Source organism: Bufo bufo, chromosome 7, assembly GCF_905171765.1.
Source record: "Bufo bufo chromosome 7, aBufBuf1.1, whole genome shotgun sequence".
NCBI lineage: Eukaryota > Metazoa > Chordata > Amphibia > Anura > Bufonidae > Bufo > Bufo bufo.
Window position 1 is genome coordinate 147,431,977 of NC_053395.1, and position 26,021 is coordinate 147,457,997.

At 44.1% G+C, this 26,021-nt stretch overlaps 1 protein-coding gene across 3 annotated transcripts in view; it reads right to left on the bottom strand.

Annotated features, from left to right (window-relative positions):
* Positions 1-26,021, bottom strand: part of CDK15 (cyclin dependent kinase 15) — a 243,718-nt gene that overhangs the window by 26,760 nt on the left and 190,937 nt on the right. For all 3 annotated transcript variants that reach the window (XM_040441007.1, XM_040441006.1, XM_040441005.1), the window contains one exon: positions 17,394-17,533. In XM_040441007.1, the coding sequence (XP_040296941.1) occupies positions 17,394-17,533 (140 nt within the window). The remainder of the gene's footprint in view (positions 1-17,393; positions 17,534-26,021) is intronic.

Sequence of the window (26,021 nt, forward strand, 5' to 3'; positions counted from 1 at the left end):
AAATCCTTGCTCAAAACGGGGTCATTTTTAAGTATATGCCAATTTTTGCTAATCATATGTTTGATATGGCCCACTTGGTTATTGTATTGTGTTAGGAACATATATCTAGAGTCTTTCTTTTGTTGATCACTTTTTTTATCTATTGGGGTCTGGGTGATGTAACGCCTGTCTTCTATTTCTCTTCTACAATGATCCAAAAGATCTTCTTGGTATCCCTTTTCAAGAAATCTGGTTTTTATCATCTGTCCCTGTTCCCTATAGTCTTCTAGTTTAGTGCAATTCTTAGAAATCCGTTTAAACTGGCTTTTGGGAATATTCCTAAGCCAGGAAGGGTGATGGCAGCTATTTAGTTCAATATATGTATTTACAGCCACAGTCTTAAAAAAGGTTTTCGCTTTGAGTCTATTCTCTTCTATAAAAATAACTAGATCTAAAAAGTCAACAGAGGTATCACTAATGTGGCTGGTGAACTTAAGGTTAAGGTGGTTCTTGTTAATATCCGTTATAAAGGACTCGAGTCCCTCTTTCTCGCCTGACCAGATGAGGAGGCAGTCGTCGATGTATCTGTGCCATGTTAGAAGACGTCCCCTTCCTAGATCTTTGTTGAGGATCGTATCTATCCTCCCTCTCTCCCACATAGTCATGAACAGATCGGCGAGGCTGGGGGCGAATTTCGCCCCCATCGCCACGCCAGAATGCTGAAGATAGAACTGATCACTATACAGAAAGTAATTGTGGGTGAGGCAGAAGGTTACGCAGTCCAGAACAAAGTTCCTTTGTGCTGTCCCCATCTGGGCATCGCTATCTAGGGCTTCTCTAACTCCTCTTATGCCTAGGTCTTGTGGTATGCAGGTATACAGGGAGGAAACATCAACTGTGGCCAGCCAAGTGGTTCCTTGGTATGAAGTCCAGCCAAGTGGTTCAGTGTATGAAGTTCCCTGGTGGATGACATCGCTGAGCCTGCTTGTTACGCCTAATACCATCTGAGTCTTGTGAGTATAACCTCCTTGAGAAGTTACTACACCATAGTGCGGTTTCTGTGAACTGGTTATACTCACAAGACTCAGATGGTATTAGGTGTAACAAGCAGGCTCAGCGATGTCATCCACCAGGGAACTTCATACACTGAACCACTTGGCTGGACTTCATACCAAGGAACCACTTGGCTGGCCACAGTTGATGTTTCCTCCCTGTATACCTGCATACCACAAGACCTAGGCATAAGAGGAGTTAGAGAAGCCCTAGATAGCGATGCCCAGATGGGGACAGCACAAAGGAACTTTGTTCTGGACTGCGTAACCTTCTGCCTCACCCACAATTACTTTCTGTATAGTGATCAGTTCTATCTTCAGCATTCTGGCGTGGAGATGGGGGCGAAATTCGCCCCCAGCCTCGCCAATCTGTTCATGACTATGTGGGAGAGAGGGAGGATAGATACGATCCTCAACAAAGATCTAGGAAGGGGACGTCTTCTAACATGGCACAGATACATCGACGACTGCCTCCTCATCTGGTCAGGCGAGAAAGAGGGACTCGAGTCCTTTATAACGGATATTAACAAGAACCACCTTAACCTTAAGTTCACCAGCCACATTAGTGATACCTCTGTTGACTTTTTAGATCTAGTTATTTTTATAGAAGAGAATAGACTCAAAGCGAAAACCTTTTTTAAGACTGTGGCTGTAAATACATATATTGAACTAAATAGCTGCCATCACCCTTCCTGGCTTAGGAATATTCCCAAAAGCCAGTTTAAACGGATCTCTAAGAATTGCACTAAACTAGAAGACTATAGGGAACAGGGACAGATGATAAAAACCAGATTTCTTGAAAAGGGATACCAAGAAGATCTTTTGGATCATTGTAGAAGAGAAATAGAAGACAGGCGTTACATCACCCAGACCCCAATAGATAAAAAAAGTGATCAACAAAAGAAAGACTCTAGATATATGTTCCTAACACAATACAATAACCAAGTGGGCCATATCAAACATATGATTAGCAAAAATTGGCATATACTTAAAAATGACCCCGTTTTGAGCAAGGATTTGCCAGAGAAACCCCCTGTAATTTTTAAAAGAGCCAGTAATCTTACCAATAGGTTGGTGCATAGTGCTAGCTTTGCTACTAATAAAAAACATAAGACCGCATACAAGGGCAAGTTCACATGGTGCAGTTTTTGCATACCCTGCAAAAACCGCATCTTTAAAGATCGGAAAATGTCTGTGGACTCTGTAGCATCTAAAAAAAGAGCAGGTACTAATTTTAAAATAAAAGGCAATCTGTCCTGTAATAATGTGGGTGTCATTTACTTGTTGGAGTGCCCGTGTGGCCTCCAATATGTGGGGAGAACCACACGGAGTTTGAAAACTCGAGTGCAAGAACATATTTGAAACATCAAAAAAGGACTGGAGACTCACAGTGTCTCTCTCCATTTAAAAATTCACCATCAAAAAAATCCCAAGGGGCTCCTTTTTACTGGTATTGAGTTGGTCCATACTCCTATACGGGGAGGAGATTTTATTTCAATATTAAACAAAAAGGAGGTGGAGTGGATGTTTTTACTAAACACCATTCAGCCCCAGGGACTAAACATTGAATGCGATGTGAATGCCTGTATAGTCTAAAATCCTCCATATGATGTTTGAAAAAATAGGTTTGCGTTGTATATGATAGGGAGATGCAGGTCCCAAATGCGATTGTACTAGGTTTGTAGATCCTGAATGTGATTTTATTGATTTTGTCCTCATCAATTTTATATTTTATTATTTATTTATACAATTTTATATTTGTGTGTACTTTTCCAGCCCGTCGGCGTTGGCATACGGGGAAGAATAATGTGTATATATATTATAGAAGATATTGTTATTGTTATTTTAAGAGTTTTTAACGACACCCAACAGGGGAGGTTCCCCGGATCCTTTATTTCTAGTTGCATCCACTTAGTAACACACGCCCCAGACGAAGCATCATGGCGAAACCCGGATCGGGCACTGTGTACTTTTTTTAACTTGCTCCTATACTTGTGTTTTTTGTGAGTATAATAAATTTTTTTCATTTAACACTGTGGTACGTACTTCACTATTGGTTGACCTCCTTTCTTTGAGACTCCGAAGAGTAGAGAGTCTGGTGATATCCTGTGAAAGTGGTTTTCCATCTTTGGGATCGTGGACATTTGCAAGATTCTACACAAGCGGTAAAGCCCCCCGTCCGTGCGGTTTCTTAGGCGACATCCAAGGGTGATTGGACATCTACCAGCTACAGTACAAACCTACATCCGTCCTCCGGACCTCCTGACCACTCCAGTTTTACCTTCACTTCAGTGTATGAAGTTCCCTGGTGGATGACATCGCTGAGCCTGCTTGTTACGCCTAATACCATCTGAGTCTTGTGAGTATAACCTGTTCACAGGTGACACCTCCTTGAGAAGTTACTACACCATAGTGCGGTTTCTATTTTATTTCAGATTTCCACACCTTAGCTGTTATTGATGTGTATAGATGAACCTGTTTGACTGAAGATTTCCATAGACAATAGAACACCAATATCATTGGACTCAAATACAATAAGAACACTCTCCTGCAGCGCAATCCTTTTTTTCCTATTTTATTGTGCGGACCATTTTACTCACTTTGTGCTGGAATTTGCAGCGCTAGAGGGAATAATATCTGAACAGGGATCGTACCTTATATTTTTGTAAATCAGTAAGGACTGGATGCTGATAACCTCTCTGATCTAGAACGCAGAGATACAAGTTATGGTAAGTTATCAGCATTTTATTTAAAGGGGTATTCCATTTTTTATTTGTATATATAAAAGGAAATCATACAATTTTCTAATATACATGTATTTAAAAATCTGCATTCATACACTTCTTATATCAGGAAGTTGACCCCTGTATGCCGTAGAATGGTATAGCCCATGTATCAGTCCTGTGTAAAGTATCTCTGGCCTAACTGAAACATGGCATCAGTCATGTGACAGTCTTCACAACATATAATCCCTTACATTCAGTAATCAGCAGTGTTAGATGATATACATCAGCACACAGGACAAATTCATATGATAAGTAAATAGAACTAGTAATGAAATCATGATTTTCATTGTGATTATTACAGTAACTACATTACTGAATGTATTTACATGACTTCCTGTCTGTAGGTTATTTGTAAAATGGCTGCCTGTCTTTAGGTGATGTTGTTAATAAAGGGTAAAAAAACTAACAAAGATAACATATACACAGATCTGTTTCTACACAGACACTGACAGACAGGGATGATGAGATGCTGCTGCAGGTAGTAGTAGTACTGTGTATACTGTATATGTTCTGTACATGTTCTGTTCCTCAATGCACTACTACGTGTTAGATACCTGGGCAGTTAATGGAAAGCCAAGCCATGTGATACTTGTGAGCGTCACATGATGGCTCACATAACTGATGCCATATTTAGTCCTATCCAGCTCTCCTATGGATGCATTTTACAGGACTAAAATAGGCCGTACCACATTTTTCTTTCGGGAGAGGCTACTGTATGGATATAATAAACACTACAAGCAAAATGTTAAACAGATATATATTAGAAAATTGTTCAAAATCCTATTCTCTACATAAATGTAATCATTAAAACCAGAATACCTCCTTAAAACATAGCATCCCATCAAAAGAAGAGTACTTAATGCATTAAAACCTGTGTCTCTATACTAAGTCTTAAAGGGGCTATCTGAGATAATTACAAATATTGGACAATCCCTACAATGTCTTAAAATAAAAAACACAATTTACTAATTTGTCCATCGCTGTTGTCTGCAGCACTCATCTGGTACTTTCACAGCGGTTTGTTTTAAAACCACAATGGCAACGAGCCTAGTTACGGCATGTGACCACTGCAGCCCATCCCTGTTCTCAGCGGTCTACAGCTAAGGACAGAGGTTGGCTGCATCTGTGAAGTGCTCAATCCAGGCATGTCATTATACATGTCACCGACCAATTTTTAAGACATTGTGGGCTGTCAGAGATTTTTAATTAGCACTGACAGCCCCTTCAAGGCATAGTACAGCGACACAGGTTTTCACACATTACATACTGTTCTTTAACCTCTTAAGGACTCAGCCCTATTTCACCTTAAGGACTTAGCCATTTTTTGAATATCTGACCAGTGTCACTTTATGTGTGAATAACTTTAAAACGCCTTTACTTACCCATGCCGTTCTGAGATTGTTTTTTTCGTCACATATTGTACTTCATGACACTGCTAAAATTGGGTCAAAAAATTTAATTTTTTTGCATAAAAAAATACCAAATTTACCAAAAATTTTGAAAAATTTGCAAAATTCTAAGTTTCAGTTTCTCTACTTCTGTAATACATAGTAATACCCCCAAAAATTGTGATGACTTTACATTCCCCATATGTCTACTTCATGTTTGTATCATTTTGGGAATGTCATTTTATTTTTTGGGGATGTTACATAGCTTAGAAGTTTAGAAGCAAATTTTGAAATTTTTCTGAAATTTTCCAAATCCCACTTTTTATGGACCAGTCCAGGTCTGAAGTCACTTTGTGAGGCTTGCGTAATAGAAACCACCCAAAAATGACCCCATTTTAGAAACTACACCCCTCAAGGTATTCAAAACTGATTTTACAAACTTTATAACCCTTTAGATCTTCCACAAGAGTTCATGGCAAATGGACATAAAATTTAAGAATTTCGATTTTTTTTGGAAGATTTTCCAATATAATCTATTTTTTCCAGGAACAAAGCAAGGGTTAACTGCCAAGCAAAACTCAATATGGGTTGCCCTGATTCTGTAGTTTGCAGAAACACCCCATACGTGGTCCTAAACTACTGTTTGGCCAAACGGGAGAACATAGAAGCAGGGGAACGCCATATGGTTTTTGCAAGGCAGATTTTGCAGGACTGGTTTTGTTTATACCATGTCCCATTTCAAGCCCCCCGTTGCACCCCTAGAATAGAAATTCCAAAAAGTGACTCCATCTAAGAAAGTACACCCCTCAAGGTATTCAAAACTGGGTTTACAAACTTTGTTATCCCTTTAGGTGTTCCACAAGAGTTAATGGCAGATGGAGAAACAATTTTTGAATTTCAATTTTTTGAAAAATTTTCCATTTTAACCCTTACTTTATTACTAGAAAAAATGGGTTAACAGCCAAACAAAACTCCATATGGGTTGCCCTGATTCTGTAGTTTGCAGAAACACCCCATATGTGGTCGTAAACTACTATTTGGCTAAATGGCAGGACATAGAAGAAGGGGAACGCCATATGGTTTTTGGAAGGCAGATTTTGCTGTACTGGTTTATTTACACCATGTACCCTTTCAAGCCCCCTGCTGCACCCCTAGAGTAGAAACTACATAAAAGTGACCCCATCTAGGAAACTACGGGATAAGGTGGTTGTTGTTTTGGGACTATTTTAGGGTAAATATGATTTTTGGTTGCTCTATATTACACTTTTTTGAGGCAAGGTAACAAAAAATGTAAATTCTAAAATTGTTTCTACATTCGCTATTAAGTTTTGTGGAACACCTAAAGGGTTAACAAAGTTTGTAAAGTAACTTTTGAATAACTTGAGGGGTGTAGTTTCTTAGATGGGGTCACTTTTTTGGAGTTTCTAGTCTAGGCTACATCAGGGGGGCTTCTAATGGGACATGGTGTAAATAAACCAGTCCATCAAAATCTGCCTTCCAGAAACCATATGGTGTTCCCTTCGTTCTATGCCCTGCCGTGTGGCTATATAGCCATTTACGACCACATATGGGGTGTTTCTGCAAACTACAGAATCAGGGCAATAAATATTTAGTTTTGTTTGGCTGTTAACCCTTGCTTTATTACCGGAAAAAAAGGATTCAAATGGAAATTTTGCCAAAAAATGGGTTTTGGCACCGTTTTTATTTGATATTTTTAACGCTGTTCATCCGAGGGGTTTGGTCAAATGTTATTTTTATAGGGAAGATTCTTACAGGCGCGGCGATACCTAATATGTCTACATTTAAAAATGTATTTAGATTTTACACTATATCATTATTTTAGGAACAAAAAAAACTTTTTGTATCTCCATAGCCTGGGAGCTACTTTTTTTTTTTTGTTTTTTTTTAGGGGCTCATTTTTTGCGGGATGAGATGGCGATTTGATTGGCACTATTTGGGGGTGCATATGACTTTTTAATGGCTTGTTATTACACTTTTTGGGATCCAAGGTGACAATAAAAATTGCTTTTTTTGACATAGTTTTTATTAGATTTTTTTGACTGCGTTTATCGAGGGGCTAGTTTATGGGGTATTTTTATACAGAAGATTTTTATGGACGCGGCGATGCCCTAATGTGTATGGCTCTCAGACTTTGGAGACACTAAGCAGGCATCCTCAAACTGCGGCCCTCCAGATGTTGTAAAACTACAATTCCCACCATGCCCTGCTGATAGCTGTAGGTTGTCTGGGCATGTTGGGAGTTATAGTTTTACAACATCTGGAGGGCCGCAGTTTGAGGATGCCTGCACTAAAACAAAAAATTGTTTCTGTGTCTCCAAAGTCTGAGAGCCATAGTTTTTTATGTTCTCTAGGGGACTGTTGGGGATTATAAAAATGTTGTACTCCATGGAAGTGCAATACTCCCTGAAGCAATAGATAACGCAGAGGCCCAGATGATCGGGGCAAGTGTCACATTGAGTGGTGGTGTCCTTCCGCATCCCCCTCCTGTGACACACTATGCATCTTTTTTGGGTTCGTCCCTTCTTTCCAGTATGGGGGACCACACCTGGAAAATGTTGGCCAGGGATGATCCGGGCGCCTCCAATTCCCGAGGTACTCCGGCCCGCTCTGAAAAAATCCGGTCCTTGAGGACTGCCTCATAGAATTGGAGGAATGTCCCTGTGCTGCCAGCGCTTCGGGATAGTACAAAAGCGTTGTACAAGGCAACCTGTACCAAGTAGACCGCAACTTTTTTGTACCATGCCCGGGTTTTGCGCATGGCATTATATGGCTTGAGGATGGATCAGAGAGATCAACTCCTCCCATATACCGATTGTAGTCGACGATACAATCGGGCTTGAGGACCGTTGCGGCGGTACCTTGCACAGGGACAGGGATGATGCTGTTACCGTGGATTGTGGACAGTATAAGGACATCCCTCTTGTCCTTATACCTGACCAGCAACAGGTTTCCACTGATAAGGGCACGGGTCTCACCCCTGGGGATAGGTACCTGGAGGGGGTGGGCAGGGAGGCCGCGCTGATTTTTCTGCACGGTCCCACAAGCGGACGTGGATCTGGCGGCAAGGGACCTGAACAAGGGAATTCTAGTAAAAAAGTTATCCATGTACAAGTGGTAACCCTTATCTAGCAGTGGGTGCATAAGGTCCCACACGAGTTTCCTGCTAACACCCAGAGTGGGGGGACATTCTGGGGGTTCAATACGGGAATCTCGCCCCTCGTACACACGAAACTTGTAAGTGTACCCTGAGGTACTCTCACAAATTTTGTACATTTTCACGCCATACCTCGCCCGCTTAGTGGGAATGTATTGGCAGAAACTAAGTCTCCCCTTGAAAGCAACGAGAGACTCATCGACCGCGACCTCCCTTCCAGGTACGTAGGCCTGCTCAAATTTGGCCCCGAAGTGATCGATGACCGGCCGTATCTTATACAGACGGTCATTATCTGAATAATGCAGGCATTTCCAGGTGGCCTCAAACCGGGGGCGTGTCATGGCCATACTGTAGAGTGGGGTCTGGTAGAGGACGTCCCCACTCCAGTATTGCCTGACACTCGGTTTTTGCACTAGACCCATGTGCAGCACGAGGCCCCAAAACGTCCTCATCTCGGCTGCACTGACCGGCGTCCAGCCACCGGGTCTAGCCAAAAAGGAGCCCGGGTGCTGAGCAACGAACTGTTGGGCGTACAGGTTCATCTGCTCCACCATCAGATTCACAAATGGGTCACTGAAAAAAAAACTAAAAAAGTCAATTTCGGTGAAGCCCACTGTGGGAATCTGGATTCCTGGATTGCCAACAAAATCCGGATTCGCGGGCTCAAAATCCACTGGGGGACACCAGCTAAGTTTACTGGTAGGGGGCTCCGGTGGGCTTTTTTGGTGGGCCGGGAAACCAGTACGAGCCCCAGGTCGGCTCGTACTGGTGTGGGCCACAGGGTCGCTAGCATGTGGGGCCCCTGGCTCCGCCTGGCGGCTCCGCCGCCTTGGGGGCTCATCGTCATCAGATGATGATGAGGAGGATGCGGATGACAAGAGGAATGTGGGGTCATCCTCACTGGGGCTCTCGGAGTCGGAGGCAAGCTGGGCATATGCCTCCTCCACTGAGAACATCCGGCGGGCCATGGATATGTGTATGTGCGTGCGTGTAAAACTTTATTTTATGTGCGTGTGTGTGGGGGCACAGGTGTTCACGTACTAAAAAGCTAAAGTTAAAAAAAATGGACAAGTGTTAGAAAAAAAAAATAATTTTCAAACTTGCTGATCAGCGGTGGGGCGGGCGATGCGCTAACAGTGCCCGGAAGCTAAGAGTGCCGGCCACAGTCAGCGCACGACAAAAAATAAAAAAAGTGGTGGTGGAAGGGGGGGGGCCGCAAGTGGCAGCACTCCTGGGTGGGTCTAGGGTCTCACAGCTAAGTGCTGTGGACCCCAACCACCAGAAACAATAAATCAAACTCTCCCTTCTATCCCTGCCTAATCGTGCCTCTCCCTCACTGACCCTAACCTACCTGGAGGGTGATGGGTGCAGGAGGGTGATGGGTGCCGACGGGGGGGATCACAGGAGCTGGTGCAGAACGGTGCAGGAGCAGCAGCAGGAAGAGGAGGGGAGAGAGGAGCGCCGGGTGTTTGAATCTCCCACCTCTCTCCCCGCTCCAATCAGCACCAAGGACAGCACCGCCGCCCCAAAATGCTCGAACTGTGATTGGTGGTGTGTAATCACACCACCGATCACCGTCCTTTTCTGGTTCATCGCGTCACCGGAGACCCGAATGGACCGGAAACGCAACAAACCGCAGGTCTGAATTGACCTGCGGTTTGCTGCGATCGCCGATACGGGGGGGTCACATGACCCCCCTTCCCAGCGTTGTGACAGGATACCCGCTGTTCAGCGGACATCCTGTTCCTATTAACCCCCGCCGCGCCGCAGTCCTTAAGGACTCGGGAAATATGCAGTACCGGTACGTCATAAGTCCTTAAGGGGTTAAATAAATGATATATACATCTGTCAATAATAGCACTTAGCACTTTAGGTAAAATTATGGACTTGATGTGGTAGTATTTGGCATTATACATTTATATATTTGGTCACTAGCACTGCCCGTTAGTTATTTTATATTATGATGCATTGTTTGGTATGTCACTTTATCCCCTCCTTCTTGGGAATGCCAATTTTTTCTCTATTGTGAAATTCATTTTTAATCTGATTGCTGTATTTTCAATAAAGATTAATATTTTTATTCAAATATGATTGGTATATCTGCCCAATTTTGTAAGAATTTCATCATCACGTAGTCTATGGCTGAAAAAAAGACAGTCAGGTCCATAAATATTGGGACATTGACACAATTCTAACATTTTTGGCTCTGTACACCACCACAAAGGATTTGAAAAGAAACAAACAAGATGTGCTTTAACTGCAGACTGTCAGCTTTAATTTCAGGGTATTTACATCCAAATCAGGTGAACGGTGTAGGAATTACAACAGTTTGCATATGTGCCTCCCACTTGTTAAGGGACCAAAAGAAATGGGACAATTGGCTTCTCAGCTGTTCCATGGCCAGGTGTGTGTTATTCCCTCATTATCCCAATTACAATGAGCAGATAAAAGGTCCAGAGTTCATTTCAAGTGTGCTATTTGCATTTGGAATCATTTGCTGTCAACTCTCAAGATGAAATCCAAAGAGCTGTCACTATCAGTGAAGAAAGCCATTATTAGGCTGAATAAACAAAACAAACTCATCAGAGAGATAGCAAAAACATTAGGCGTGGCCAAAACAACTGTTTGGAACATTCTTAAAAAGAAGGAACGCACCGGTGAGCTCAGCAACACCAAAAGACCCGGAAGACCACGGAAAACAACTATGTGGATGACCGAAGAATTCTTTCCGTGGTGAAGAAAACACCCTTCACAACAGTTGGCCAGATCAAGAACACTCTCCAGGAGGTAGGTGTATGTGTTTCAAAGTCAACAATCAAGAGAAGACTTCATCAGAGTGAATACAGAGGGTTCACCACCAACCATTAAATGGTTAAACCATTGGTGAGCATCAAAAACAGGAATGCCAGATTAGAGTTTGCCAAACGACATCTAAAAAAGCCTTCACAGTTCTGGAACAACATCCTATGGACAAATGAGACCAAGATCAACTTGTACCAGAGTGATGGGAAGAGAAGAGTATGGAGAAGGAAAGGAACTGCTCATGATCCTAAGCATACCACCTCATCAGTGAAGCATGGTGGTGGTAGTGTCATGGCGTGGGCATGTATGGCTGCCAATGGAACTGGTTCTCTTGTATTTATTGATTATGTGACTGCTGACAAAAGCAGCAGGATGAATTCTGAAGTGTTTCGGACAATATTATCTGCTCATATTCAGCCAAATGCTTCAGAACTCATTGGACGGCGCTTCACAGTGCAGATGGACAATGACCCAAAGCATACTGCAAAAGCAACCAGAGTTTTTTAAGGAAAAGAAGTGGAAGGTTATGCAATGACCAAGTCAATCACCTGACCTGAATCCGATTGAGCATGCATTTCACTTGCTGAAGACAAAACTGAAGGGAAAATGCCCCAAGAACAAGCAGGAACTGAAGACAGTTGCAGTAGAGGCCTGGAAGAGCATCACCAGGGATGAAACCCAGTGTCTGGTGATGTCTATGCATTCCAGACTTTAGGCTGTAATTGACGGCAAAGGATTTGCAACCAAGTATTAAAAAGTGAAAGTTTGATTTATGATTATTATTCTGCCCCATTACTTTTGGTCCCTTAACAAGTGGGAGGCACATATGCAAACTGTTGTAATTCCTACACCGCTCACCTGATTTGGATGTAAATACCCTCAAATTAAAGCTGACAGTCTGCAGGTAAAGCACATCTTGTTTGTTTCTTTTCAAATCCATTGTGGTGGTGTATAGAGCCAAAAATGTTAGAATTGTGTTGATGTCCCAATATTTATGGACCTGACTGTACATCCACCCAGTTCAGCCTGTTATCCTGAATGAGAAGACTTATAGGCCATACGAGCTTCTCTGGAATTCAGGGAAGAAAGGGATGTAAATGAGCTCTTAAAAAGCTCTTCCTCTAATGCCACCAGACGTAAGGCAGCTATCCTATAAGTCAATGTTTGACTCTTTAAATAGGCCTAGAGACATGACTCAGATATTAAATAAGCCAGCACCTTATCTGCAGACAGCTGTTTCAGGGTGATTGCCCCTCATCAGTGCAGAGCAGAGTGTACTGTCTTAACTGGGAGAGAGGCCTACGTCAGTATTTGGGGGGTACTATCTCTCCTTGGTAAAAGAGCGCCTTAGTTGGCGTGAGGAGACTTATAGGTCATACATGCTCCTCTGGAATTCTGGGAAGAAATGGATGCAAATGAGCTCTTAACAAGCTCTGCCTCTAATGTCGCCAGATGTAAGGCAGTTGATCCAGAGGAATGCAAAACACCCTAATGTGGTGGAGGCCAATTTCCCTCATGTTGGTGGAAAAAAATTCCTTCCCGACTCCACTCAGGCAGTCAGAATAACTCAATGGATCAATGACCCTTCTCCAGAAATCTAGTAACTATAAGGGTGGGTTCACATCTGCATTCTGGATTCCGTTATGGCTTTCTGTTAAAAAATGGTTATAACGGAAAATAAGGGAATCCATAAGATGGAAGGACAGATACGTTATACTGCCCATAGACTTGTATTATGACTAAATGCAAAACGGAAGCCTTTAAAAGACATTCCGTTTTGCTTTCCATCTTAATAGAAGTCTATGGGGAAGCATAACGGATCCGTCTGGTTTCCGTTATGCAGAACAGAGAAAAAAGTCCTGTCGACAGGACTTTGTTTTCCGTCTTGCATAACGGGACCCGGACGGGTACGTTATGATTCCCATAGACTTCTATTAAGACGGATCAAAACGGAATGCCTCTAAAGGCTTCCATTTTGACTTCCGTCTTATGGATTCCGTTATTTTCCGTTATAACCATGTCATAACGGTAAGCCATAACGAAATCCAGAACGCAGATGTGAACCCACCCTAACCTGTAATATTATTACATTATAGAAGTTGAGATGAAACTAGACATTCCTTAATGAACTGAGCATATAGGAATTCTCTAATATCCTTCTATTGTTGCTCTTTTTTATGAATAGAAGCAGTCATCCCGTCATCAGACACAGGCTGTTTTATGACACATTGTATCTGCCGCTTCATTGTCAGAATACAGACTAAGGCCTCATGCACACAACCGGTTTTTTTTTGCGGTCCGCAAAACGGATTTCCTTTGTTCCGTGATCCGTGACCGTTTTTTCTTCCGTGGGTCTTCCTTGATTTTTGGAGGATCCACGGACATGAAGGAAAAAGTCATTTTGGTGTCCGCCTGGCCGTGCGGAGCCAAACGGATCCGTCCTGACTTACAATGCAAGTCAATGGGGACGGATCCGTTTGACGTTGACACAATATGGTGCAATTGCAAACGGATCCGTCCCCCATTGACTTTCAATGTAAAGTCAGGAGTCCCTATTATACCATCGGATCAGAGTTTTCTCCAATCCGATGGTATATTTTAACTTGAAGCATCCCCATCACCATGGGAACGCCTCTATGTTAGAATATACCATCGGATTTGAGTTAGATCGTGAAACTCAGATCCAACAGTATATTCGAACACAGAGGCGTTCCCATAGTGATGGGGACGCTTCAAGTTAGAATATACTGAGAACTGTGTAATAACTGCCCCCTGCTGCCTGGCAGCACCCGATCTCTTACAGGGGGCTGTGATCCGCACAATTAACCCCTCAGGTGCCGCACCTGAGGGGTTAATTGTGCGTATCATATCCCCCTGTATGAGATCAGGTGCTGCCAGGCAGGAGGGGGCAGACCCCCTCCCTCCCCAGTATTAAATTCATTGGTGGCCAGTGCGGCCCCCCCTCCCTCCCTCCCTCCCCTGTATTTAACTCATTGGTGGCCAGTGCGGCCCCCCTCCGTCCCTCACCAGTATTATGTTCATTGGTGGCCAGTGCGGCCTCCCCTCCCCCCCTAATTAAAATCCCCTTCCCCCATCATTGGTGGCCAGTGCGGCCTTCCCTCTTCCCCTCCCCTAATTAAAATCACCTTCCCCCATCATTGGTGGCCAGTGCGGCCTCCCCTCTCCCCCTTCCTAATTAAAATCACCTTCCCCCATCATTGGTGACAGCGGAGAGTTCCAATCGGAGTCCCAGTTTAATCGCTGGGGCTCCGATCGGTAACCATGGCAGCCAAGACGCTACTGCATTCCTGGCTGCCATGATTACTTAGCAATAGAAGCATTATACTTACCTGCGATGTCTGTGACCGGCCGGGCGCTCCTCCTACTGGTAAGTGACAGGTCTGTGCGGCGCATTGCTTATAGCACAGACCTGTCACTTACCAGTAGGAGGAGCGCCCGGCCGGTCACAGACATCGCAGGTAAGTATAATGCTTCTATTGCTAAGTAACCACGGCAGCCAGGACTGCAGTAGCGTCTTGGCTGCCATGGTAACCGATCGGAGCCCCAGCGATTAAACTGGGACTCCGATCGGAACTCTCCGCTGCCACCAATGATGGAGGAAGGTGATTTTAATTAGGGGGGGGAGAGGGGAGGCCGCACTGGCCACCATGGATGGGGGGGGATTTTAATTAGGGGGGGGAGAGGGGAGGCCGCACTGGCAACCAATGATGGGGGAAGGTGATTTTAATTAAGGGGGGGGAGAGGGGAGGCCGCACTGGCCACCAATGAGTTAAATACAGGGGAGGGAGGGAGGGGGGGCCGCACTGGCCACCAATGAGTTAAATACAGGGGAGGGAGGGGACAGGTCATATTTTTTTGACGGACAGGAAACACTGATCACGGACGCACAGCGGTGCATTTTCTGAGTTTTCAACGGACCCATTGACAACGGTCGTGTGCAATGAGGCCTAATACAGACAGTAAACTGACTGCAGCAGGGAACATAAAATGCTCTACTAATGGATCCTTCTTCTCATATTGGATTTTGGAGGATTGATGCAGTTCTCTACTGAATAAGAACATGTTCTTCACAACTGAACCTACATTTTAAAGAATGTTTCTGGATTTTCAAAAACCCCATGAGGGAGTTTATAAAAGGGATTTCCTACTCGGCACCTCCTTCAATAATCCATATTGGAGGAAAGCTACATTCAGGTTTTCTGATTAAGTTTTTAAAACTAGGTGTGGATTATAAAAGGAGAGAAAATATTAATGAGGAACATTACTTTTTTTTTTTTTTAAATACACTCCTTGTTTTCACTTCAAAATCTGCATCAAAGAACCTGAACATTTGGTCGTATCCTTACAGGGATAGCTTGTTGATTCCAAAGGGCATCTTGCAAAACTTCATTTGCCCTGAGATGGCTTACAGCAGATATCTGGGTGTCATAGAAACATAGAATGTGTCGGCAGATAAGAACCATTTGGCCCATCTAGTCTGCCCAATACTATGAATAGCCCCTGGCCCTATCTTATATGAAGGATGGCCTTATGCCTATCCCATGCATGCTTAAACTCCTTCACTGTATTTGCAGCTACCACTTCTGCAGGAAGGCTATTCTATGCATCCACTACTCTCTCAGTAAAGTAATACTTCCTGATATTACTTTTAAACCTTTGCCCCTTTAATTTAAAACTATGTCCTCTTGTACCAGTTTTTCTTCTTTTAAATATTCTCTCCTCTTTTACCTTGTTGATTCCCTTTATGTATTTAAAAGTTTCTATCATATCCCCTCTGTCTCGTCTTTCTTCCAAGCTATACATGTTAAGGTCCTTTAACCTTTCCTGGTAAGTTTTATCCTGCAATCCATGTACTAGTTTAGTAGCTCTTCTCTGAACTCTCTCCAAAGTATCAATATCCTTCTGGAGATATGGTCTCCAGTACTGAGCACAATACTCCAAATGAGGTCTCACTAGTGCTCTGTAGAGCGGCATGAGCACCTCCCTCTTTCTACTGGTAATGCCTCTCCCTATACACCCAAGCATTCTGCTAGCATCTCCTGCTGCTCTATGACATTGTCTGCCTACCTTTAAGTCTTCTGAAATAATGACCCCTAAATCCCTTTCCTCAGATACCGAGGTTAGGACTGTATCACAGATTTTATATTCTGCGCTTGGGTTTTTACGCCCCAGGTGCATTATCTTGCACTTATCAACATTAAGGGCTTATGCAAACACCCGCATTATGACTCTGTATTGAACTATAAGGATACTGACAAAAGCTTAAAGGGGTTGTCCGGGTTCAGACCTGAACCTGGACATACCCACATTTTCACCCAGGCAGCCCCCCTGATGCTAGCATCAGAGCATCTCATGCCCCGAGGCCCTCCCATGCCCTGCGCGGCACGGGCTCTTTTGTTTGCAACAACACACTGCCAGGCGGATGTTTCCACCCGGCAGTGTGTTCGGTGATGTCACCGGTTCTGATGGGCATGCTTTAGCGGTGCCCTAGCCGTTTTACTGGCTAGGGCAGCGCTAAAGCACGCCCATCAGTGCCGGTGAGGTCAGCGGGCTTCCTGGCAGCCCCATGGAGAGCTCGGTTCGTCACCGGAACTCCTGAAAATTCCTTTGCCCTGTGTGATTTAGCAAGTCAGGGGGGCTGCCTGGGTGAAAATGAAGGTATTTCTGGGTTCAGCTCTGAACCCGGACAACCCCTTTAAGTTCCTTGATGCAGTTTTGGAAGCCAAAACCAGGAGTGAATTGAAAAAAAAAAAGAGTAGTATCTTTCCTTAATACTTTATCTCCTTTGATGATCCATTCCCGATTTTGGCTTTCAAAACTGCATCTGGAAAACTGAACATTTGGCCATACCCTTACAAGGCTTCCATAGACGTGCATTATCCCTGTATTGTACCTCTATACACCGTCAGTTTCATATGGAGACATACTGAGGATTTTTTTTCCCATAAGACTCATGCTCCATCAGATGCAGAATATGCAGAGAAAATGTCCATAGGGAAGAATATTTCTTTGATTATTCGGCAGTGCCCAGAAGTTACTGAATAAGATATCATTTAGTAAAATTCTAGATTTTCCCCTTATATGAAATGTCAAAAAGAACTCAACCTTCTTACAAAAAAAATGTCAACAAGTGTACAATTTTGTTGCTTCATTTGATACATATAATGCACAGGTGTGCTGTAAAACATACCATCAGATAGCTGGTAAAGTTGACAAGGCAATGTACTGAAAAATTTATGAAGAAGGGCATCTTCAGCAGAAATCCTTTTACGAGGACAACCTTTCAACATCTTATAAGCAAGATCTTCAGCCCCCATAGTTCTACTCAATCTGGAAGAACAAGATGAGATTGATTCTTTTATACTATTATAGAAACTTGATATTAAAGGGGTTATCCCATGATTAATGTAAAAAATTAAAATCAGACATCATATAGTACATAACCATCTCTAACAAAGCTAGAACCAGCCCTGTACCGCACATGGATCTGCAGTTTTCCCAGTCATTGCGCCAATTGCTCTGATAGTATTATGTCAAGCTGACAGCTCGAGGGGGTGGTCCTTTTTGCTACAGCTTTCTCCCTATCACAGCCAGGAGGCAGTTGAAGGATGGAACTAGGCATGTGCGTTCACCTCAGTGAGGTGGACAGAGAAATAAGAAAAAGAACAAACAGCAGGTGGCACTATACAGACACATTTTATTGAATAACTCAGTGGCTATACTAAATTTTTTATTACATGCAATTACAAAAGTATTCAGATCCAGGTGTTGGTTTATATCTGCAAAATATTTTTGGCGGGACAGGCCCTTTAAGCAAACCATAATATTTCATGAATTACTATTACACAAATGTAATTAACTATATAACATCAACCATTTTAGTATTCCTTTGATACTTAAACTTTTAGCATTTAGTATTGTATATCACAAAATATTATTCAATATTACTAAAATAACCTGTGGCAAAACATAGTGACATGATGCAGTAGTTAAGCAAAATAAAACCAGTTAAAGCCTGGGATTGGCATTTAGAGGAATTACAATAGTAAGATATACACTTTTTTAAATCAACCTTACGCCTCATGCACACGACCGTTGTGCACGGATGCACACAAGATTGGCATCCGCGTCCGTGATCCGTGGCCGTAGGCTACTTTCACACAGACGGATCCGCAGATCCGTCTGCATAAAAGCTTTTTCAGAGATGAGTTTTCACTTCGTGAAAACTCAGATCCAACAGTATATTCTAACACAGAGGCGTTCCCATAGTGATGGGGACGTTTCAAGTTAGAATATACTACGAACTGTGTACATGACTGCCCCCTGCTGCCTGGCAACACCCGATCTCTTACAGGGGGCTGTGATCCGCACAATTAACCCCTCAGGTGCCTCACCTGAGGTGTTAATTGTGCGTAGCATAGCCCCCTGTAAGAGATCAGGTGCTGCCAGGCAGGAGGGGGCACCCCCCCCTCCCTCCCCAGTTTTAAATTCATTGGTGACCAGTGGGCCCCCCTCCCTCCCCTGTATTACTGTACATTCATTGGTGGCCAGTACGGCCCCCCCTCCCTCCCCCTCCTAATTAAAATCCCCCCCCATCATTGGTGGCAGCGGAGAGTTCCGATCAGATTCCCAGTTTAATCGCTGGGGCTCCGATCGGTAACCATGGCAACCAGGACGCTACTGCAGTCCTGGTTGCCATGGTTACTTAGCAAGTTTTAGAAGCATTATACTTACCTGCGAGCTGCGATGTCTGTGACCGGCCGGGCACTCCTCCTACTGGTAAGTGACAGGTCTGTGCTATAAGCAATGTGCCGCACAGACCTTTCACTTACCAGTAGGAGGAGCGCCCGGCCGGTCACAGACATCGCAGCTCGCAGGTAAATATAATGCTTCTACAAATTGCTAAGTAACCAATGAATGTACAGTAATACAGGGGAGGGAGGGGGGCCCACTGGCCACCAATGAATGTACAGTAATACAGGGGAGGGAGGGGGGGCCGCACTGGCCACCAATGAATGTAATACAGGGGAGGGAGGGAGGGAGGGGGGGGCACACTGGCCACCAATGAATATACAGTAATACAGGGGAGGGAGGGGGGGCTGCACTGGCCACCAATGAATGTAATACAGAGGAGGGAGGGGGGTGCCCCCTCCTGCCTGGCAGCACCTGATCTCTTACAGGGGGCTATGATACGCACAATTAACCCCTCAGGTACGGCACCTGAGGGGTTAATTGTGCGGATCACAGCCCCCTGTAAGAGATCGGGTGCTGCCAGGCAGCAGGGGGCAGTCATGTACACAGTTCGTAGTATATTCTAATTTGAAGCGTCCCCATCACTATGGGAACGCCTCTGTGTTAGAATATACTGTCGGATATGAGTTTTCACGATCTAACTCAAATCCGATGGTATATTCTAACATAGAGGCGTTCCCATGGTGATGGAGACGCTTCAAGTTAAAATATACCATCGGATTGGAGAAAACTCTGATCCGATGGTATAATAGGGACTCCTGACTTTACATTGAAAGTCAATGGGGACGGATCCGTTTGCAATTGCACCATATTGTGTCAACGTCAAACGGATCCGTCCCCATTGACTTGCATTGTAAGTCAGGACGGATCCGTTTGGCTCCGCACGGCCAGGCGGACACCAAAACGACTTTTTTTTCATGTCCGTGGATCCTCCAAAAATCAAGGAAGACCCACAGACGAAAAAACGGTCACGGATCACAGAACAATGGAAATCCGTTTTGCGAACCGCAAAAAACAACGTCTGTGTGCATGAGGCCTTATGGTCAACAATTGGCTCCTGGTTCAATATTTATAAAATACAGACAAATGACAGACACATTATACTATTTTACAGCAACTCTATGACTTAACATACCATTCTGTATATCAGAATATTATAAGCATGTCTAAAGGGACAATTGCATCATAAAGGGGTATTTATTAATATTCATAGAAAACTATTTTATGAAGATATTTGACTGTTTTTCATTTCGGCAGTATTATACCATTGAAAATGAAATACAAAATGTTGTCCTGTAGCAGTCAACACAGAGAAAAACAACTCCTATGTAGATCCATTGTTATTTTACAGCTGCTGTGACGGAAATGTGTGATCTGCTAGTATAATAGTAGACTGCAGAATTTGAATAACAGTATGACAGCTATATTGTTCTCTGTATAGGCCTAGATAAAGATGTCCACAGAAAATCATTGCACATATCAGTGTAATGCTCTAATTGGCCTCATTAATGGTCACAGTGAGAAAGTCAAGCAAGGCTGTTTGCTGCGCCAAAAGCCCATATGAAGTAGGAAGTAAAAAGCCAGCACAGGAAGTAAAACATATCAAGTGACTTAAAAAAAAATGACATCCAGAAAGCCATGCAACTGTTTTTGTAAAAATAAAATAAAAATTAAAATGAATATTCGCATATAGGCTGTTAATATGTGATTAAAAAAATGACAGTGCTCCTTTAAGAATCCAATCAACTGTGAGAGTATATACAGAGTCCTATTTCCACTGAGCTTTGACCTGCAGACTGCTGCATGAAGCTGATGCTATGACTAGTTTGAATTAAGAGGGACAAATGACTTTATGAAAATATTTAGCTAGCAGAGAATAATTATGAGATATCAACAATCATTTTCAGCTGGTCGACATAGAGAGGTAAGTAAAACTTAGTGTAGCATAGTCATTTCTTTATGCAAAGAGGTATCTCCCAAAAAAGGGAACCATTTCACTAACGCCACCTATTGGAAGTGAAAATCCGACTTTCCAACAAGCCTTGGGATTTGACAAGGGAATACAGCCAAGCCAGACATCAATCCATAGACAGCAGTTTCGGGGTGCTTGCCCCTCATCCATACGGGGTAGAATTGTGGCTGGCTCAGTGCAATGCCTTGGAAGAAGCTTAGGCAGGGTGCTGAATCTCCTGTATGGAGACTTATTGGCAATGCTCCATTGGAAATGAACATCCAAGGCATCACATTGAAACAACCAGAATCCTACTCCAAAACAGATGTCTACGGATAGATATCTGGTCTGGCTATACTCCCTTGTCAAATTCCAAGGCTTGTTCGAATGTGGAATTTTGACTCATAGGGAGCTACTTTCCAATAGGTGGCGCTGGTGAGATGTTCTCTTCCTAGGAAGATACCTCTTTGCATGTCCGTTTCCCATGGAGAACTGCCAATAAGTCTCCATACCATGGAGTATTTCCACTAAGTCTCCATACAGGACTGGTAAGGAGATTCAGCAATCTGCCTATAGTGATTTCTAGTAATACATCGGTTATCTCGGGAGTTGTGAATCTAAGATGCACAGCAGCTGGGTATTCATTTCATGTGAACAAATCCATTTAATAGTCAAAACATAAAACAGGGGTTTCAGACCTCTGAAACCAAGAAGAAATGACATTTTGTTTGCTGTAAAACACAATAGATTCCATTTATCAGCAGCTGTCAGAGGTCTGTAATGTAGAACAGCTTCATCTGGCCGCGGCACACTTCCAGCTTTGTGACATGGAATTTCGAATCACTATCCAATGTAGTTAGATAAAGTCTGACCTAAGCTTATCAAGTTTCTTAGGTATCCTGGGTATGTGTGACCAAGTCATTGAAAGAATCCATTAAGCGTGACTTCAAAACAATGTATAAGGAGCTCTGAGGGCTTATTTTATTAGTCTGGAACAAATGAGACTATGCCTAATACATGCTGCTCAAGTGGATTTATCACCCAAATTCAAGTGTTTATTTAGGAGAGCATAATACAGTTCAATCTTCTGGTGGAGGATACAATCTTATATTTTCTTTAATATCATATACAGAAGATGATGATGCCACTTAAATTAATCATGTCTGAGAACATGTAAAGAATCCAGCATAAACTCGTAATTGTTGGAGTTTTCCTTGCAACAAAAATATCAAATGTTGCACTTAGGCAACGTCTACCTATGCGGCAGGCATTTCGGTATTTTATTTCAGGAGAGAAACAGAACATCCATCGACTCTGGCATAGCTGGCCACCAGCAGGATCCACCGGATCCCATTCACTATAATGGGGTCCGTAAGGTTTCCAGCATTCATGCCGGCATTCTGCTGGACCAAAAAAATAAATAAACTGCATGCAAAGTTTTTTTTAACTAGTGAATCAAAAAAGCTAGAACACAGCGACAAGAAGCAGTTAAATATACTTCACTCCACAGGTCTGGCAGGAGAGACAAAAAGTGTTGAAAAGCTGGAGTACCCCTTTAAAAGAGAGCACATACACGAGGCACCAGAGCTGGGGAGCCACACATGTAGTTCAAGGGAATTTGTCAGTTGCCAAACATAGCAATAGTACCTTTATTGTGTCTGTCCCACGTCCATAAGGTGAAAAAAACATTTTAGAAAGATATGCAGATCAGGTTCCACAAGTGCCCAGGAGCGGTGTTATAGCTGCAAGTGCCAAGGCCCGTCTCTGATGTGCTGGCATAACTGTTCCCCTTGCAGTCCACTGGCCTGCCTTCCTCTCCTAATTCATCCTCCTCCTCTATCTTAGAGATCTCGTGCAAGCGCTGGTCACAGCTGGGCCCACGCATGCGTACTGTTAAGATCGGTGCCTATGCCCATAGTGGGCAGAGCAGTGCGCATCCGCGGGCCCAGGTACTATTCTAGCTGTGAACCTGGACGTATCCCCATTTTCACTCAGACAGCCCCTCCAATGCTCTACCTTGCTCTGCGCTGTATTGTTCAGCGAAAGGGCTATTTGTTTATATTTTTTACACTGCTAGGTGGAGGCTTCCACCTAGCAGTGCTGCCGGTGACGTCACCGACACCGATAGGCAGGCATCAGCACTGCGCTAACCGTTTTGCAGGCTAGACCAGCCCTAAAGCCTGCCCATTAATGCCGGTGATGTCACCGGGCTCACTGCTAGGTGAAAGCCTCCACCTAGCTTTACCCATGGAGAGCTTAGTACATCACCGGATTTCCAGAAAAAGCCTTTGACCTGCACGATTTACCGCAGGACAAAGGGGAGCATTGGAGCAAAGTGATATTTAATTGTAAGTATAGTTTTGGGTCTGTAATTTTTTATAATATAATAATATTAAAGATAAGATAAGATGCCTTTATTGTCACTGTACAATACAATGTAATACAATGAAATGTTGTTTGGAGCAATCCTAGATGCCATAGACAGAGGAACAAGAACTGACATTTAAACTAAAGTATTACACTAGAAAAAAAAAACATTGCACTAGAAGGCATTACTATTGACAGTTCATAGCATATATATAGCAAGAGCAAAGTAGGAAGTGCTTATGAGTATATATACACTGATCAGACACCACTGCAGACAAGAGATAATCATGGGTTCACGAATGAAGCAGTCACTTTCAGTCTGTGGTAGTTTCCAGGGGTCGAGTCGAGGGGGAACGCGTGGGAACGGCGTTCCTGCACTTTTTTCATGGCAGGAACGCCGTTCCCTTTCAGCATGGTCTGTGTGCGCGTGTGCGGCGGCAGGCAGTGTGCGGCGGCAGGCAGTGTGCGGTGGCAGGCAGTGTGCGGCGGCGGCGGGGCAGGGACTGAGATGAGCGCTTCCATTGTGGAAGCGAAGCGCTCATCTCCATGGTGATCTGTTTCTGTTTATATCGCTGTCCTCAGGACAGCGATACAAACAGAAGGCTGCGGAGGAGCAGGGCAGGGAGGTGTGTCCCTTTCCTGTTCCTCTGATAGGCTGCCGGCACTACTAGGCCGGCAGCCTATCAGAGGCCGGCGTAGGCGGCGCGATGATGTCATCGCGCCGCCGGCCTGAGCCGTACAGTGCTGGAGTCAGGACACAGGCTGGAAGAGGCCTGCATCGCTCCAAAGAGGTAAGTATAAATGTTCATTTTTTATTTTATTTTTTTACTATATTATACTGGCACATGATTGGGGAATTTGGGGGGGCCCTGGTATTATACTGGGCTAGCACATGATTGGGGAATTTGGGGGGGCCCTGGAATTACTGGCACAGATTGGGGGGGGTGTCTGGTATTACTGGCACATGATTGGGGGGGGGGGTCTGGTATAGTGGCACATGATTGGGGGGGGTGTCTGGTATTACTGGCACATGATTGGGGGGGGGGTCTGGTATAGTGGCACATGATTGGGGGGGTTTGGTATAGTGGCACATGATTGGGGGGGGGTCTGGTATAGTGGCACATGATGGGGGGGGGTCTGGTATAGTGGCACATGATGGGGGGGTCTGGTATAGTGGCACATGATTGGGGGGGGTCTGGTATAGTGGCACATGATTGGGGGGGAGTCTGGTATAGTGGCACATGATTGGGGGGTCTGGTCTGGTATTACAATACTACCACATGATTGGGTGGGTCTGGTATTACTGGCACATGATTTGGGGGGGTCTGGACCGTCTGGTATTACTGGCACATGATTGGGGGTCTGGTATTACTGGCACATGATTGGGGGGGTCTGGTATTACTGGCACATGATTGGGGGGTCTGGTATTATACTGGCACATGATTGAGGAATTTGGGGGGGTCTGGTATTACTGGCACATGATTGGGGGGGTCTGGTATTACTGGCACATGATTGGGGGGGTCTGGTATTATACTGGTACATGATTGGGGAATTTGGGGGGGTCTGGTATTATACTGGCACATGATTGGGGGGGTCTGGTATTACTGGCACGTGATTGGGGGGGTCTGGTATTACTGGCACATGATTGGGGGGTCTGGTATTACTGGCACATGATTGGGGGGGGGTCTGGTATTACTGGCACATGATTGTAGGGTCTGGCATTACTGGCACATGATTGGGGGGTCTGGTATTACTGGCACATGATTGGGGGGGCTGTTATTACTGGCTGATGAGAGGCACTGGGGCTCTTATCTGAGGTCTGATTGGGGGTCATTCATATTGGGGTCTGAGCTGAGGTGTGATCTGAGGTCTTATTAACATTGGGGATCTTATTGGGGCTGTTAGCTGAGGTCTGATTAACATTGGGGGTCTGATTGGTGGTCTGACCTGAGGTGTAATGAAAAATATTTTTTTCTTATTGTGCCCACTTCCAGCCCGGAGCCCAGAGCACTGATCCGGAGCAGCTTGGAGAAAAAAGGCCTCACAGTCCCACACTCCTTCTGCTAGGCCAAGCCTGTCAGCACCCCTGAGGCCAAGCCTGTCAGCACCCCTGAGGCTAAGCCAGCCAGCACCCCTGAGGCAAAATCAGCCAGCACCCCTGAATCTTCAGAACTGTAAGTAAATTATATATAAGGGGAGTTTTTGTTTTGTTTTGATCACAATGTGTACATTTGGCTCAGTCCGCAGCGACACAAATTACAGCATGCTAGATTTTCTGTGCTTTTTTTTTTCCCGCTACACGTAGCTTTCAAAAGGCCATTCACATGTATTGTATTTTAAAGAGGTTTTCCCATCTCAGACAATGGGGGCATATCGCTAGGATATGCAGCCATTGTCTGATAGGTGCGGGTCCCTATATATATTTGTTTATTTCATGTTAATTTTGCAGTTGTTTGTGTAAACTGGCACTTTACAATAAATGTTTCACTGAATTTTCAGCGGAATATTTTTTTTTTTTTGGGGGGGGGGGGTTTGCAGTGGATTTTGGGTGAGTTCCCACACTTTTTTTCCCAGGACTTGACCCCTGGTAGTTTCTATCCTTGGAAGGGGCAATAGTCGCTGAGCATTTAGGAGACTGATTGCTTTGGGGTAAAAGCTGACTGTGTGAAAAGGCTGTGGCCGGGGTGAGTTGGATCCCCGCAAATAATTTTTGCCCTGTTGCTGCAGCGAGCAGTGAAGATGTCCTCC